Source organism: Symphalangus syndactylus, chromosome 22, assembly GCF_028878055.3.
Source record: "Symphalangus syndactylus isolate Jambi chromosome 22, NHGRI_mSymSyn1-v2.1_pri, whole genome shotgun sequence".
NCBI classification, from domain to species: Eukaryota; Metazoa; Chordata; class Mammalia; order Primates; family Hylobatidae; genus Symphalangus; species Symphalangus syndactylus.
In genome coordinates this window covers 29,016,640-29,033,998 of record NC_072444.2, presented here as the reverse complement: position 1 = coordinate 29,033,998, position 17,359 = coordinate 29,016,640, and the positions used below count along the sequence as shown (strand labels likewise).

The following is a 17,359-nucleotide window of genomic DNA, read 5'->3' as shown; positions in this document are numbered from 1 at the left end:
TGGGCAGCAGGGGGTTGGACAAGCTGGGGCTGTATTTTGGCGTTTCTTTGTATGCCTTAATGATTTTTTTTATTATTGAAAACTAGACATTTGAATCTAATAACGTAGTAATTCTGGAAACCAGCTTCTCCCCTTTCCCAGGGCTTATTGATTCTTGTTTTTTGATTGTTGGAAGACAGGGTCCTTATTACCCATGCTGACTGACTCCCACAAGCTTTGTGCAAGCTGCTCCAGAATACGTGCCTTGCCCAGAGTCAGGGATGGGTAGTTGCTGCTGTGCTTCAAGCTGAAATTGACCACAGGCAACCACAGCTTACCCTCTAAGCATTTCCCAGAAAGTTGCAGGCCTTCAGATAGACTCGAGTTCCAAATAGTTACCTCGGACTGATTTTGTCAGTCCGGTTGTTGTCTAGGTGAGGAGACAGGGTCCTAGTCTTCCTACTCTGCCATGTTCTCAGAATAATCTCCCCATCTCCATTTTCAAAGAAAAGAATGAGTGTCAGTCATATAAGAATGGCTGGGTACAGTCTCACCACAAAGCATGAGCTGGGCTGGTTATTGTAAGTGTCTTTGTTTTTTTCAGTGTTGTTCTGGTTGTAAATAAACAGGTATATGAAAAATGAGCCCCACAGCAATTTAAACAAAAGCACAGTCCTTTCGCCACTTAGTAATGGCGATGTTTTGTGCAAGCGTCCTAGAGTGTACTCACACAAGCCTCGGTGGAGTAGCTTGCTACAATCACTCCTAGGCTCTGTGGGACAGCCTTTTGATCCTAGGCTACAAACCTGTACAGCTGTTACTGTCCTGAATACTGTAGGCAGTTGTAACACAGTGGTACTTGTGTATCTAAACATAGAAAAGGTACCATAAAAATGTGGTAGGATAATCTTACAAGACCACCATCATATATGCAGTTTTGACCGAAACATCATGTGGCACATGACTGTATTTAAACAATTTGTCATTTGCCTTTTAATAATTAAGAATGAGGCTGGGTGTGGTGGCTACTACCTGTAATCCCAGCACTTTGGGAGGCCAAGGTGGGCAGATCATGAGGTCAGGGGTTCAAAGACCAGCCTGGCCAACATAATGAAACCCCATGTCTACTAAAAAACAAAAATTAGCTGGGTGCAGTGGTGGGCACCTGTAGTCCCAGCTACTTGGGAGGCTGAGTCAGGAGAATCGCTTGAACCCGGGAGGCAGAGGTTTCAGTGAGCTGAGATCACACCACTGCACTCCAGCCTGGGCGACATAGCAAGACCGTCTCAAAAAAAAAAATAGTTATATTAATAAGAATGAACTATAATGAAATATTTTCAGACGTGAACAAGTTAGGGAGTTAGAAACATGTGACCAGCCTTTTACTGTTTTAAAACTCTTTAGGTGACATTGACATCAAGTAACTCGCCTGCTTTTGTTCTTTTTTGGAGGCCTGTGTCCCTTGCGAAAATGAAGATTCAGCTGATGGTGCGGCCACATCCTGTGATCAGGTTCTGGCAGAAGACAGCAGTTGAGTGACTGTGAGGATGAACCTTCATACCCTTTCCAAGACATGTTACACATACAGACCTTTTTAAGTCCCAGACTTTTAAATGACCATGAAGTTATTGAACGTTAAGATTTCTTCTTCTTGATTTTTAAATACTCATAATCTTTTTGAAGCAGACATTGTATACAAAATCTTCTCTTTGTTCCTGATATGTTAAAATGGCCAGTTAGGCTCTTTTTGTAGTTGAATTGTCTTCTAAAGAGATTGGATGGCCTCTAAAGAGGTATGTGTATCTTTATTTCAAATGTCACCCAGCGTAAATTATAATTAGAAGTATAGCTAGAATGAGCCCCAAACCTTAGCCTCATTTATTTTGTTCTGTTCATAAGTCATTTTCCTCTTAGAGTGCTTGAAGAAATCCCACCTACAGGTTGTATACTTTTCATAATGGTTTCCATGAATGTAGTACGTTCATATAGGCTTCATTCAACCTGGCGTTCCCCTCCATAATTAAAACATTCCGGTTTTCTCACAACACATTAGCACATATTGTCCATTAGCATATCTGGGATAACCAGATTTTGGGGGTTGAGTTTTGACCTCCATCCTTGTAGATCCCTTTCCTATTGATTTCGACCTTCCAGTGAAATTCTGAAAGTCTTATCTTAAAAATCGATCAGCTTACCATGGGCCTATTCTTGTGAGAGTTTCAATTAGCATTTGCATGTGTAATATTGAAATGAAAGAGCTTCTTACCCAGTGCTGTTGCCCTTTGGAATGTTTTTAAAATAATGTAAAAAGTTTTACAAGTAAGGTAAAAAAGCTAGTATCATTCTGTGTTTAAATTTTCATTCTTACCAAAACTAACAGTTAACTCTTTCCAATCAATTTATACAAAAAAGGTCACTCCAGCCCTACCACAGGTCTGATTGGCACTGCCTTTTGTTTGCCCTTGAACAGGGGTCAGTGTCTTGGGGACTGCAAAAGAGAAAACGTCCAGGCGAGCCCAGTTGTCCTCGCCCACGGGGCCCTGCAGGCTCCATCAGTCACTGCTTTCTGTGGCATTTATAGTTGTGTCTTTTAAGAAGTGAGTGTGATTGTTTACTTGATAAATCAGCTCACTCTCTGGTGCTCTTTAGAGAAGTCCCTGATTTCCTTCTTAAACTTGGAATGATTGATTGATACATGAAATTCACACCCCTGCAGGTCAGAAAAAACAAATAGAAGAAAATGAAGGTTACAGTAACCTTTTGTCTTTATATAACTTGCAACAAACTAACTTATTTTTTTCTTTTTTTTATGGTTTTTTAAGGAAAACACTTCTTTCTCCTTTGAAGTTTTGAAGTTTTACAGCTTTTTGTAAATGCATCCCAATAATGGTTAGGAAAATTGACCTTTTTATCCATGATGACCATCCTTGTAGCTCAGATTTCCTTTCGAAGTAGTGGTTTTCTGGATGGTAATTCCATCTTAAGGTGTCAGAACTATTTTCAAATGCTGCCTTTGACAGTTCTTGGAATTTTCTAATATTAAGCAGTTCCATGCAAATATTCCTATTTTATAAATAGCTGTCATAGCCTCCTCCATCTTGATAGTTAAGTGATTTCTGAAGCGTTTGTGTGTGTGTGGATCAGGTTGTGTGATATTTTTGCTTGATAAAGAATCAAATTTGAAACAGTTAACCAGCCAGTAGATTGTCAGTGACCTTCTGTAGTAATAAAGTTTTTGCCAATGTAAATAAAAACGGTATCTGTAGCTATCAGGATCATTGCGCATTCATATATGCTAAGCCTTATGTTCTCTAATAGAAGCCTTTCTTTTCCATTGTTTCTGGATATTTGTATTATCCAAATGTGCTTATTTCTTTGCCTTAGCACACATTTTATGGAGTACTTGTTATACTAGGTTTGATTTGAAACTGGTGCTTGTTGCAGTACTGTCAGAGCATGAGGAGCGCTCCTCCTGTGGGTGGACGCGTTCACTCACTCACAGGTTGCACCTGCTGCTGGCAGTGAGCAGGGGGCTCAGCAGCTTGACCGCTGCCCCCTGAGGGGGCTCTCCCCAGCTTAAACTTTGTTGTTTAAATTTATTAACTTTTTATATTAATGACTATTGAAAGTGGTAATAAAAATTTATATTATAGGCTTCAGTGTTTACATGAATGTTACCCAAAAAGCTGTCTTTTCTTTGGTCAGAGGTCAAGATTTATGAAAAACAAGATGCTGTATGAATGGAAATCATTTTGCAATTGAGTGAAACTTCATTGTAATTCACAGTGTAAATTTAATCCAAACTGAAATTTTGTTTCAACTAAGTTTATAATTAACTCTGAATTTGTTTTTAATCATTAGTAATATTTCAGTTGGGTATCTTTTTAAGTAAAAACAACAAATAAACTCCGTACATGTAAAACGTGAGAAATTGTCCTGCCCTGTGTCAACAACAAATCTTTGAATGTGTATTCTGTATCATTTAGAACTGTTTCTTATGATCTATTGAAGGGCCCTCATATTAGTTAACCTTGCGTTTCTCAGCCACATTCTGTGTTTGCCTTAGCCAATGTTTCCGAGCACCTACTATGTGGAGGATGAAGATGCAGGCACTTTGAAATGTATTGGCTTATTTAGCCCATTTACACCTAGTGTTCCATTATTGGAACGCTAAGCATATGGGAGCTAGGGTGAACCTGTGTACAAGATCTGACTGTGTAACTGGTGGCAACAAAATCTAGAAATTAAAATAGGGAACAAGATCCTGAAGCCAACAGAGCTTTTTAAAGTTTACACCTTTCAGACCATGTGCACCTTTCTTTTCTATAACAAAAACCATAATAAGAGCAAGAAGAAAAATAGCTAAGTGTACTTTGTGTGTATACTACTCTGACAGGTGCTGGTCTAAGTGTTTGTTTGACATGAATTATTTAATCCTCACAACTGCCCTGTGAAATAAGCATTGTTATTGTTCTCATTTTACAGAGAAGTAAACTGAGGCAGGGGGAGTCAAGTAACTGGATCAGAGACTCACAGCTGGTGTGCACTAGGAGTAGGAATCTGACCCTAGAAACCTGATGCAGAGCCCCAATCTGTATGAATCATCACCTGATACACTAAAATAAGTAGGGATTTCAGAATTCTGCAGTGGAATTCCACTTCTAAGTTCTGATACAGGAACAGTTTTATGGTGCCAACATTCTGTTCCAGAGAACTAGTACTGGTTTAATTTCAACACTGAGAGACACACCACAGTGTTATCATAGCTATCCTCAATGTTAGCATGTTTCTGAGCTTGTGTATTCATTCGTTTAAAACATCTCTCCCTTAGATTTGTTCTTGATGTCTTTTTTTTTTTTTTTTTGAGACAGAGTCTTGCTCTGTTGCCAGGCTGGAGTGCAGTGGTGCAATCTCCGCTCACTACAAGCTCCGCCTCCTGGGTTCACGCCATTCTCCTGCCTCAGTCTCCTGAGTAGCTGGGACTACAGGGCGCCCGCCACCATGCCTGGCTATTTTTTTTTTTTTTTTTGTATTTTTAGTAGAGACGGGGTTTCACCATGTTAGCCAGGATGGTCTCGATCTCCTGACCTCTGATGCGCCCGCCTCAGCCTCCCAAAGTGCTGGGATTGCAGGCGTGAGCCACCGTACCCGGCCAAGTTCTTGATGTCTTTAGGGTAAACTCTCTCAGACCTGTACTCTCTAGGAAACTTGTGATGGTCAGTGACAAGATTGACACAAGTTGCGTGTTGCTGTTTGGTTGGTGCAGACCCCTCTGGAATGTGGTGGGATGTCAGCTCAATGAGAGAAACGAGTTTCTCATAAACATCCAGGCCTCCCCTATACATGGTTCTGTGTGAGAACCACACACAACTCTCAGGAGTTCACACTGTGTATTCTATACATATACAAACCACATTTATACAGATGTATTCACGGAATAGAAGTCAGTACTTACACACATAGTTTTCAAAAATTCGTAAGCCAGGCTCTTTCTTCCACAATTAAATCTTGCCTCAGCTTTCTTCTCTCTGTAAGAGACAAGGTGTTTTTCCCAGTGTAAGAAACTGTGATCCTTGAGCTCACAGAAACTGAGATCATACAAGTTTCAATGTTAAAAGATTAAAATTGTCAAGTGTTCAGGACTTTGGTCAGCCAAGAGAAAGAATCTCAGCACATGAACTTCCCCCCACAAACTTCAGAAACTAAGGAGCATCAGACGCTCCCACCCTTCATCTCAGACACCCGTAACTAGAGATTTTTCCAAGCTAAGATACTGGCTTCTTTTTATTTTATTTTTTATTTTTTATTTTTTATTTTCGAGACAGTCTTCCTCTGTTGCCCAGGCTGGAGTGCAGCAGTGCAATCTCGGCTCACTGCAAGCTCCGCCCCAAAGATTCGAGTGATTCTCATGCCTCAGCCTCCTGAGCAGTTGGGACTACAGGCACCCGCCACCATGCCCAGCTAATTGTTGTATTTTTGGTAGAGACAGGGTTTCATCATGTTGCCCAGGATGATCTCAAACTCCTGGTCTCAAGTGATCCACCCATTTCAGCTTCCCAAAGGGCTAGGATTACAGGCGTGAGCTACTATGCCTGGCCATGATTTATTTTTTAAGTAATATGTTGTCTTTTTAAAAGGTTGAGAGGACATCATAGCTACAATAATGTAGTTTATTTAAGTGATTTGCCATTTAACAAGTTTAACTTTCGTGACTTTTTCTTAGTGTTTGCTTTTGTTCATTCATTAGCTTTGCTTCTGAATTTTCAAAGAATTTTCTAAGGATAAATGGAAGAAAAGAATAATGATAAATTTTCAGGACACGTTTATAGGGAAAATAACCACTCATGATATGTGCAAAACGTAGAAGACTTATTTTCCAGGTAATAATGAACAGGGTGTAGTTTGCCTAGTTTTTCTCCACGCTGTTTTCAAATCAGGCATTGTGTTATTTTTCATGTTCTAAGGTGGGTGTTTCTGAGCTAACAGATGCTCATTTCACTTCAGACACAGTATTTCCAGAAGCAATCAGGAGTCTCACGTTTCTTGTATGGTTTCCAGGTTCTGGCCAAAAGATGACTCAGTAAAATGTTGGGATCTTGTCCAGAGAAATCCTGAAACTAAAACAACCCAAAAAAAAAAAGAAAAACAGGTAAGTTACCAATGAGTGAAGATTCCTGTAAGAAAAAGGAATCTTGAGTCAAGACATTGGACTTCTTAAAAGTATTTGCATTTTTCCCTGGACTGTAATTGTAACAAGAGTGTCCCAGGCCTGTGGGGCTCCTGTGCCCACCTCCCCACCTCTAATGAGTGTCCTTCCAGTCTGTTCAGCCCAGTGATTGTCCTGAATTTTCCTAAACCCTCATTGACCGATTTCTACTTAAATCATTTCAGCGGCTGGGCAGGTGGCTCACGCCTATAATCCTAGCACTTTAGGAGGCTGAGGCGGGCAGATCACTTGAGCCTAGGAGTTTGAGACCAGCCTGGGCAACATGAGAAACCCTGTCTCTACAAAAATTAGCTGGGTGTGGTGGCGGGCTCATGTAGTCCCAGCTACTCGGGAGGCTGAGGCATTAGAATTGCTTGAACCTGGGAGGTGGATGTTGCAGTGAGCCGAGATCACACCACTGCACTCCAGCCTGGGTAACAGAGCAAGACCCTGTCTCAAAAAATAAAAAATAACATGTTCTGTGCATTCATTGTCTTCTGTGTATTGTGTGTATTGTGTATACTGTATTCTATTGTACTGAGATGGAATCTTGCTCTGTTCCCAGGGCTGGACTGAAGTAGTGCGATCTCCTCTCACTGCAACCCCCACCTCCAGGTTCAAGTGATCCTCCTGCACCAGCCTCCCGAGTAGCTGGGATTACAGGTGCATGCCACCATGCCCGGCTAAGTATTGTATTTTTTGTAGAGACGGGGTTTCGCTATGTTGCCCAGGCTGGTCTTGAACTCCTGGCCCCAAGCGATCCGCCTACCTCGGCCTCCTGTGTGGGATGACAAGTGTGAGCCACTGCGCCCGGCCTTCTGTACGTGGTTCAGGTCAATGTCTAGAGCATGGCCTTCTTCTATTAGATGTTATCTTGCAGTGCCCTTCACACTTCCCCATGTATGTGAATCACCTGGGAATCTTGTTAAGATGCAGATTTTGCTTACGCAGGTCCTAGGTGGGCCTAAGATTCTGCATCTCTCACTGGCTTCCAGGTGCTCCCAGTGCTGCTGGCGGTGGGCCGCACATTAGATGGTGAATGACAGCACAAGTGGATGCCAGACTTGAGAGCAGGGACCCCACCTATTTTTTTCATTCTTTCACAACTTATTTGATTTATCCAAAACAGGCACTGGGTAGATTCCTGTTGCATTCAGATCTTATATCAATCAAAATTTGGAAAAATTAATGCTTTGAAATAATGCTGGCCAATTATTATTATTTTGAGATGAAGTCTCACTCTTGTCCCCCAGGCTGCAGTGCGATGGCGTGATCTCGGCTCACTGCAACATCTGCCTCCCGGGTTCAAGCGATTCTCCTGCTTCAGCCTCCCGAGTAGCTGGGATTACAGGCGCCACCACTCCCAGCTAATTTTCGTATTTTTAGTAGAGACGGGGTTTCACCATGTTGGCCAGGCTGGTCTCAAAATTCTGACCTCAGGTGGTCTGCCCACCTCGGCCTCCCAAAGTGCTGGGATCACAGGCGTGAGCTACCGTGCCTGGCCATGCTGGCCAATTATTTTAAGGTGTGGTTTCCACCAAGAGCACTCCTCTAGTTCATGAATTCAGAGTCCTGTAAAATCAGTACAGAATGTTCGCCTTTTTAAACCTAACTCATAAATAGAGTCACTTACCTTTCTCAAATTTCCTCTTGGGTTAAAAATGTTGGTACTTGAGTCTGAAAAACAGTTTTGAAGCATCAGATCTGTTGTTTCTCTTGTATGCTTGTTTTAAAATATACAAAATAATATTACTAAATTATGTCTAGTTTCTGGTCTTTTTCCACATTGCAGCAAGCTTTTCATGAATGCAGACAGATAGGCACTCCTGTTCTTATCTCGAGTTCACAAAAGTCACTGCATTGTCCTCAGTAACTTAGCAGTCCAGTAGCTCGTCAAAGATATTTTATAACAAATAAACTCCTATTAAACAATACCTATCTGAAAGGCTCAATTTTTTTTTTTTTTTTTTTTTTTTTTGAGACAGAGTCTTGCTCTGTCACCCAGGCTGGAGTGCAGTGGTGAGATCTTGGCTCACTGCAACTTCCGCCTCCTGGGTTCAAGCAATTCTTCTGCCTCAGCCTCCCTAGTAGCTGGGATTACAGGTGCCCGCCACCATGCCCAGCTGATGTTTGTATTTTTAGTCGAAATGGGGTTTCACCATGTTGGCCAGGCTGGTCCTAAACTCCTGACTTCAAGTGATCCGCCCACCTCGGCCCCCCAAAGTGCTGGGATTACAGGTGTGAGCCACTGCGCCCAGCAAAGGGTCAATTTTGTTTCCAGAACTTCCTGAGCATTTGTGTCAATGCTTGGAGGAATGTGGCCACGGGAGAATAAGCTGACATTTTATTAATTACTTTCTGTGTGACTCGAGCATTTTACTGGCCTTGACTCATTGACTCTTCACAAGTTACCTTCTGAGGTGGAAACTTAATCATTCCTGATTACAGATGAAGAAACTGGAGTACAGAAAGATTAATTTAAGGTTTCAGTAAATGGGAAACTAGGATTTTAAATTGCACTCACTGGAAACTGGAATAATTATCACCAACCCCTACCCTGCAAAAATAAAAGTCCACACAGAAAGACAAAATGCTGAGGTACCAAAGAGCACAGTGCATGCAAGGAGCTGCTGGGGAAATGAAGGTTGCACAGGCCGGGAGGGGAGAGTGTTGGTAATTACTTATTTTATATAGCTCATCTTTAGATTCCAAAATAGGGCTTTACCTCTTCCGGATCAGGACAGATGGTAAGTTCAGTAGCAATTAAATCAGACACGCTATAAACACGAGAAGCATTTTACCTGCGTTCCTGAGAACACCCCTTCTTTCTGCACCCAGCATCTCTGGCAGTATCTGTAGAAGGGAAGGTCTTTCTAGCTCCTCCGGAGTTAAGCGCGCATCTTCATGAGGTGCTACAGAGTAAAAACAGATACTTACAATTAGGTTCATCCTTCAGTTAGTTATTTCTGTTCCTTGTGTCTTTGGCGAGTACCAGAGATAGGGAGATGAACAGTAGAAAAACTTCCAACGCTAAGTTCATGATGTGTCATCAGTGGTATTCTTTTTTTTTTTTTTTTTTTTTTTTTTTTTTTTTTTGTGAGACGGAGTCTTGCTCTGTCGCCCAGGCTGGAGTGCAGTGGCACAATCTCGGCTCACTGCAAGCTCCGCCTCCCGGGTTCACGCCATTATCCTGCCTCAGCCTCTCCGAGTAGCTGGGACTACAGGCGCCCGCCACCACACCCGGCACCACACCCGGCTAATTTTTTTGTATTTTTAGTAGAGACGGGGTTTCACCGTGGTCTCGATCTCCTGACCTCGTGATCCGCTCGCCTCGGCCTCCCAAAGTGCTGGGATTACAAGCGTGAGCCACCGCGCCCGGCCATCAGTGGTATTCTAAAAGAGGCGGAAATGCTATCAGCCTGTGTGCCAGCCAGCAGAACGGGAAGCCGGGAGACATGGATCTGACACCCGCGTGATGCGCCGAGCCCCTCAGTTGCCTTGAACGAGAACTGAGGGCTAAGCCTCTCTCAAAACCATTTTGGTTCAAAAAGTCTGACTCTCCCTCATTTCTACCTACCTACTGCTGCCTACTGCCTTTTTGCTTTTAGATATTTGGGTGGTGAAATTGGAGAGGAAAAAGATTGTTTACGATCTTCCTATAAAGCCAGTGGGATGGTATCACCTCTTCTCTTACTGAACTTCAAGATTTCAATACGATTATTATACTTAGAATCGGCTTCAAAATCATCTGTAAGGAACTTGATTGTGGCGTTTCCTATGTGAAATGTGGTCGACCAGATGGCATATAGAATGCATGGTAAGTGTGCTTAAGGTGGTGGGAAGGGCACTCCGGAGTGTGCTAAATGAAGTGCGTGTGACGTGTGGTAAATGCAGACCTGCTGCTGTGTTGCGATTCCAGGCTGTGGGAGTCAGGGTAGGAGGCCATGTGTGGCACTGGCGTGCCGCAGGCTTACAAATAGCTGCAACCTTGACTGTGAGCAGATTGCAGGACAGTGAGCAGATCATCATAAAGGCATCTGAGCACATTCACAGCACTTCTGAAGACTGTTAACGAAAATCTCTAAAATTTGATCATCTATAAATGCTGATAGGAAAGCTCATTTCTGGAGAAATAAATGAGAACAAATTCTGAGATAAGCTGCCACTTGTTTAGAATTTGTGTGAGATGCTACACTCATTTCATCTACGTTTCTTAAATTACTTGTAAATTTTTTAAGATGACAGTAGTAGCTGAATATTTTCACTTATTTCATCTTGAGATGTGTGCTGTTTCTTTGTAAGCAGCAGAGATTCAGTAAAGTTAATGCCTGTGTTTAACCATTAGTAGGACAGCCAATGATCATCTCAGTGACTCGGGAAGTTGGTTGGCAGTGCCTGATGACAGTGCTTGACGATCATCAGAAAGCTGCTCGGGATGAACTTTTAGAGACCAGAAACTATAAAATCCTTGGCTTAAAAGAGGGGTTTTTTTTTTTCTTTATTTAAAAAAAGGCTAGAAGTACTCAAGATTAAAGATAAGATTAAATCTAGTTAAGTTTTTGATGGAACCTAATCCCCAAGCATTAGCCTTCTCATTTCTTAAACTAAATGGAAAGATAATGGCAAAATGAGAACCTACTTGACTGATACGTATTTCTTTAACTCAACTTAGACTTAAACTGAATTAACATAAATCAAAAGGAAACGATCAATATACTTGGAAGTCTGTGAACTCCCTAGCTCCCTAGTTTGTCATTTAAAAAATTTTTAGTAAACATTTTTGTTTCATAGAACACATATCAGATGGTTTTTTAAACATAAGATGAAACAAATCCATTAATAATCTGTAATTAGAACAACCAGTGCTACATTCAACCAGTTCATTTAAAGTAAAAACTAAAAGTAATCATGTTTTAAATTTCATGCAATTTTTAAAATTGGAAGAATATATATATTACCCAAAACAAGAGTTTGAACTGCAGAGGTAACATGAAACAAGCAATTATCGTCTTCTCCTTTTACATTGTAGAGATAGAAAAAAAAAAACTATATGCATTACTACATCTAAAGTGTGCAGTAAGGATCCTTTAACATTCTTTTCAAAGCTGGGACTATTGATAGAACAAGACTCAAGACTCCTTTGAACAGGAATCCCATTCTTATCTCTAACATTGAATTTAAGACTGGTAAAGGCTCTTTCAAGACTAACATAAGGGGAAAAAAAAAGTCTTACCTGAGAGTTGAAAGGATATTTCCCTGGAGTCAAGGAGAGGAAGAGATAAGAGAGGATTTAAGAATCCTATGAAAAGCAAACAGCAGGAGGCCAGCTTATACATGATTGCTACAAGGTAGACGGCTTCCTTCTTGGCTTCTGTTGTAGAGAACTTTCAACTCTCTCCTCATTCTGCCTGCTCACTGATTATATATATCATCCTATGACCTTACATCATCCTCTCCAAAAAAAAAAAAAAATTAATTTATTGGCTATGGAGGCTAAAAGGCAATCACTTTGCATTGATGTGATTTTTCAAGGTAACAAGTCATAGACAATAAATTAACTATCTTGTTGCCTAGTGTACAAAGTAGGTATTATATAAAGAACAGTGAGTTTATAAATCTGGCGAAAGAGGTAACTTACAGCAATAAATCATGAATTAAAGAAAGGCTTGGATATGAATTGAAGTGGCCAAAGCAAAGAGACATGGATTTATGAGTCCGAGCAGAAGTGACGCAGAGCATAAGATGAAATACGTTGGTTTCCATTTTTTAATCTTTCATGAGTGAGTAGATGAGTTGTCATGTTGTGTTTGGGGCTGCCATTCCTGAAGAATGACAATCTGTGGATTAAAACTTAAAACCAGCTATTTCCTTTAAAACAGTGAAAAGTTAAAATACATAGCAAACATTGCTCCAGGCTCAAGACAATTCTGTACATACACATGGCCTCATGTGAAGCCGCAAGCACTTCAGTCTTCAGAGAAAGGAAATAACTTCATAAAGTTGATTACTATTCAGCAAGGAGGGAGGAAGGACTTACACCAGAAAACTCGCTGATAAACATTTCCAGAATGTGGCCTCTACTCCCAACTGTACTCTGCCCAGGCTGGTCCAAGCCCGGATGGGTGGAAAGGTCCCCGACAGGCGTCCTCAAGTCTGCCTTCGGGCCTGCCACAGGCTCAGCACAGCAGAGTGATGCCAGAAGCATCTGCATAAGTCAGATCTTGGTAGTTCTTTGCTCAAAACTTTCTGTGGACCTAAACACAAAAGTTACAAAGATAGGCCAGGCACGGTGGCTCACGCTTGTAATTTCAGCACTTTGAGAGGCTGAGGCAGGAGGATCACTTGAGTTTAGGATTTCAAGACCAGCCTGGGCAACATAGAGAAACACTGTCTCGGCCGGGTGCAGTGGCTCATGCCTGTAATCCCAGCGCTTTGGGAGGCCGAGGCGGATGGATCACGAGGTCAGGAGTTTGAGACCAGCCTGACAAACATGATGAAACCCCGTCTCTACTAAAAATACAAAAATTAGTCGGGCATGGTGGCACGTGCCTGTATTCCCAGCTACTCAGGAGGCTGAGGCAGGAGAATTGCTTGAATCCGGGAGGCGGAGGTTGCAGTGAGCCAAGATTGCACCACGGCACTCCAGCCTGGGCGACAGAGTGAGACTCTGTCTTAAAAAAAAAAAAAAAAAAAAAAAAAAAAAAGAGAGAGAGACACTGTCTCTACCAAAAATACAAAAATTAACCAGGTGTGGTGGTGCATGCCTGTATCACTTGAGCCTGGGAAGTTGAGGCTGCAGTGAACCAAGATTGCCCCGCTGCACTCCAGCCTGGGTGACAGAGCGAGACCCTGTCTCAAAAAAAAAAAAAGAAAGGAAAAAAAATGGTTACAACACAATGATAGAACGACTAGGGGAAAAAACATGAACACTTTCACAACCTCAGGTTAGGCAAATATTTCTTAGACAAGACACAAATCACACAGGAAAAAAATTGAGACAGGAGGAATAAGTTCAAGAGATCTATGTACCTCAGGGTGACTCTGATTAATAACAATGTATAGTTGAAGATTTCTAAAAATCGATTTTGTGTTCTCATCACAAAAAAATGCTAAAAATGGGAAGTAATACACATGCGAATTAGCTTGATTCAGCCATTCCACAATGTATGTATATATCGAAACATCAAACTAATAATAATAATAATAATAATGGCCAGGCACAGTGGCTCACGCCTGTAATCCCAGCACTGTGGGAGGCCGAGGCAGGTGGATCACCTGAGGTCAGGAGTTCAAGACCCGCCTGGCCAACATGGTGAAACCCCATCTCTACTAAAAATACAAAAATTAGCTGGGTGTAGTGGCAGGTGCCTGTAGTCCCAGCTACTTGGGAGGCAGGAGAATTGCTTGAACCCGGGAGGCAGAGGTTGCAGTGAGCTGAAATCATACCACTGCACTCCAGCCTGGGCAGCAAGAGCAAAACTCCATCTCAAAACAGACGAACAAACAAACAAGTCATGATGTATACCATAGATTCCATTTTTGTAAATTAATAGATGAACAAAAGTGCTAAATTGGACTTTATCAAAATTAGAAACATTTGCTCAAGATAATGGTAAGAAAATGAAAAAGCTGATCAAGTCGTGCTGACTCACACCTGTAATCCCAGCACTTTGGGAGGCCGAGGCAGGCAGATCACCTGAGGCCAAGAGTTTGAGACAAGCCTGGCCAACATGGTGAAACCCCATCTCTACAGAAAATAAAAGAATTAGCCAGGCATGGTGGCGGGCACCTGTAGTCACAGCTACTCGGGAGGCTGAAGCAGGAGGATAGCTTGAACCTGGGAGGCGGAGGTTGCAGTGAGCTGAGATCATGCCGCTGTATTCCAGCCTGGGCGATATACAAAAGGTTTGAAAAGGACTTCAGGCTGGTCTTGACCTCCTGGCCTTAAGTGATCCACCTGCCTCAGCCTCCCAAAGTGCTGGGATTCCAGGTGTGAGCCACCACGCCTGGCCATTACTATTACTATTATTATTATTATTTTGAGACAGGATCTCACTCTGTCACCCAGGCTGGAGTTCAGTGGCGTGATCATGGTTCACTGCAGCCTTGACCTCCCAGGCTCAAGCAATTCTACCTTGGCCTTCCAGATAGCTGGAACCACAGGCACATGCCACCATGCTCAGCTAATTGTTTTTTTTTCCACATGGGGTCTCACTGTGTTGCCCAGGCTGGTCTCAAAATCTTAACCTCAAGCGATCCTCCTGCCTCAGCCTCAGCCTTCCAACCCTTTGGGATTACAGGCGCAAGCCACCATGTACGGCTTTTTTATTTTTTGTACAGACAGGGTCTTGCTATGTTGCCCAGGCTGGGCTCAAACGATTCTCATGCCTCGGACCCCTGAAGTGCTGGGATTCCAGGTGTGAGCCTCTGCACCTGGCTATCACACTATTTTATGTATTTATCCTTTACAGTAGGCAGACTCGATAAATACTTGTTGAATCAGTGAGCGCGGCACCAGCCCTATGGGAGTCTCTGTTTAGGGGAAAGAGTGGTGAACAAAATAAAAAGTTTCTACTCTCATGAACTTTCTGACTGGAGGTGATAGACAACAACATTAACATACGCTGTAGGAATTGTTTATTGCTATGAAGAGCAATAACAAGGAGACAGTACAGGGGCAGGTGGTCAGGGCACGCGTGATTTCAGACAGGGCCCTCGGGGCACCCTGGGAAAGGGGCATCTGAGCAGGAACCGAAAGGAACAGGGCAGCCATCCGTTCAGTGGTGAGTGGAGTGTGGAGCCTCCAGCGAGAGAAGTCGGGGAAGCGTGGCCTCCGAGGAGGAGGAACTGAAAGAAGATTCCCGGACGGCAAATAAAGTGAAGAGAGTCCCTGGGGGGCCCCTGCTGCTGACAGTTGGGGAACCTTCCTGAAGGCCCAGGCTGGCTGTGTGGGAGCGCCTGGAGGCCTTGGAGGAGTGCCCAGGGCGAGTGCTCGCACACTGTCCTCTAAGATGGAAAGTGCTCGAATCACTTAAGACTTGTTAACTCTTTTGACAGATATTTCTCAGCACCCCCATGTGCCAGCAGGGTCGGACAGAGGACGGAACCGAACGTCCAAGAGAAACCACTTCGATCCAATTTAAGAAAACAGCCAGGCACGGTGGCTCACACTTGTAAGCCCAGGACTTTGGGGGGCCAAGGCAGGTGCATCACCTGAGGCCAGGCGTTTGAGACCAGCCTGGCCAACATGGTGAAACCCCATCTCTACTAAAAATACAAAAATTAGCCAGGAGTGGTGGTGGGTGCCTATAATCTCGGCTACTCAGGAGGCTAAAGCAGGAGAATCGCTTGAACCCAGGAGGTGGGGGTTGCAGTGAGCTGAGATCGCGCCATTCCACTCCAGCCTGGGCCACAAAGGAAGACTCTGTAGGAAAAGAAAGAAAGACAGAAAGAGAGAGAGAGAGAGAGGAGAGAGAGAAGGAAGGAAGGAAGGAAGGAAGGAAGGAAGGAAGGAAGGAAGGAAGGAAGGAAGGAAATGAAGGAAGGAAGGAAGGAAGGAAGGAAGGAAGGGAAGGAAGGAAAGGAAGGAAGGAAGGGAGGAAACGAAGCACGTTGGAAAGACACTGGATAGCTTCCAGAATCCCAGGAAAAGTGGAGGAGCAGGGACCAGGATCCCACCGGCCTTCTGAACTCTGCCCTCTGCCCTCAGTGACTTGACTCCTCCCTCTTCCCTCCTTCCTCTCCCTACTCACCCTTGCTCTCCCCACAATCCCCCATCTCTCCTGTAATTCAACCTTTTGGCCTCAATGCCCAAAATATGTGCATTAAGTATCAAAATGTAATTTTAGTAATCATTAAAATAGTAACTAAAAGATTATAAAAATCTGGAAAATATAATAAAAGAAGTAGAATATCAGGTAGTTACTACTATGTTAAAAAAAAAAAAAAGATGAGCTTGTGGGCAAGCACTGGTGGTGTCATTTTACAGAATTGAAAATAAAGGGATTTTTTTCTTTTCTTAAAATGTTTTGGTGGAGCATGGTGGCTCACACCTGCAATCCTAGCACTTTGGGAGGTTGAGGCAGGAAGATCGCCAAACCCAGGAGTCTGAGACAAGCCTAGGCAACATAGTGAGACCCTGTCTCTACAGAAAATACAAAACTTAGCCAGGAGTAGTTGTACACCTGTGGTCTGGGCCACTTGGGAGGCTGAGGTGGGAGGATCACCTAAGCCTGGGAGGTTGAGCTTGCAGTGAGCCGTGATCATGCCATTGCACTCGAGCCTGGGCAACAGAGTGAGACCCAGTCTCCAGAAAAAAAAAAAAAAAAAAGTTGTTTTACATTGTCTTTCTGTGTATTACATGTGCATGTTTATGCGCATGCATGTTTATATATATGTAAAGCACTCATGAAGTCTCACGAAGAGGAAGGAGGGACTCAGGCCAAGAGACAGGGGGTCTTTGAAGACCCGTGAGGACCATTTCAAAATGAGGTGGGAGGTGAACTCCTAGGCTCCAAGGAAGAGGCTGTTTGCCAAGCTTTGTCATTCCCTGGTGACTCAGGGGGTACCTCTGACAGTTATTAGTGATGGTTTTACAGCATGGCCTAATTAAGTTACTACTAAAGGCTTACGCTTAAAAGAAAATTAGCTTCTTTCCTTCAACAGACCGTCAAT

At 43.0% G+C, this 17,359-nt stretch overlaps 2 protein-coding genes across 13 annotated transcripts in view; one reads left to right on the top strand and one right to left on the bottom strand.

Annotated features, from left to right (window-relative positions):
- PER3 (period circadian regulator 3) overlaps positions 1-3,910 on the top strand; it is a 62,679-nt gene extending 58,769 nt beyond the window's left edge. For all 12 annotated transcript variants that reach the window (XM_055261228.2, XM_055261226.2, XM_063631934.1 and 9 more), the window contains one exon: positions 1,431-3,910. In XM_055261228.2, coding sequence (XP_055117203.1) covers positions 1,431-1,514 — 84 coding nt within the window. In that variant the 3' untranslated portion in view covers positions 1,515-3,910. The remainder of the gene's footprint in view (positions 1-1,430) is intronic.
- Positions 3,911-6,329: 2,419 nt separating this feature from the next.
- UTS2 (urotensin 2) lies at positions 6,330-12,508 on the bottom strand. The gene is made up of 5 exons (XM_055261630.1): positions 12,324-12,508; positions 11,919-11,941; positions 9,487-9,597; positions 8,319-8,362; positions 6,330-6,596 (listed from the first exon to the last, which is right to left on the bottom strand). The coding sequence occupies exons 1-5, from the start codon at positions 12,446-12,448 to the stop codon at positions 6,480-6,482; spliced, it is 420 nt and encodes a 139-aa protein (XP_055117605.1). The 5' UTR covers positions 12,449-12,508; the 3' UTR covers positions 6,330-6,479.
- Between the last annotated feature and the right edge of the window lie 4,851 nt (positions 12,509-17,359).

Coding starts and splice junctions, on each gene's coding strand:
- UTS2 (XM_055261630.1), bottom strand. CDS start 12,448: ATGGAAACCAACGTATTTCATCTTATGCTCTGCGTCACTTCTGCTCGG. Junction 8,363..9,486: donor GGGTGTTCTCAGGAACGCAG/GTAAAATGCTTC, acceptor ACTGTTTTTCAG/ACTCAAGTACCAACATTTTT. Junction 6,597..8,318: donor CAAGAGGAAATTTGAGAAAG/GTAAGTGACTCT, acceptor GGGTTGTTTTAG/TTTCAGGATTTCTCTGGACA.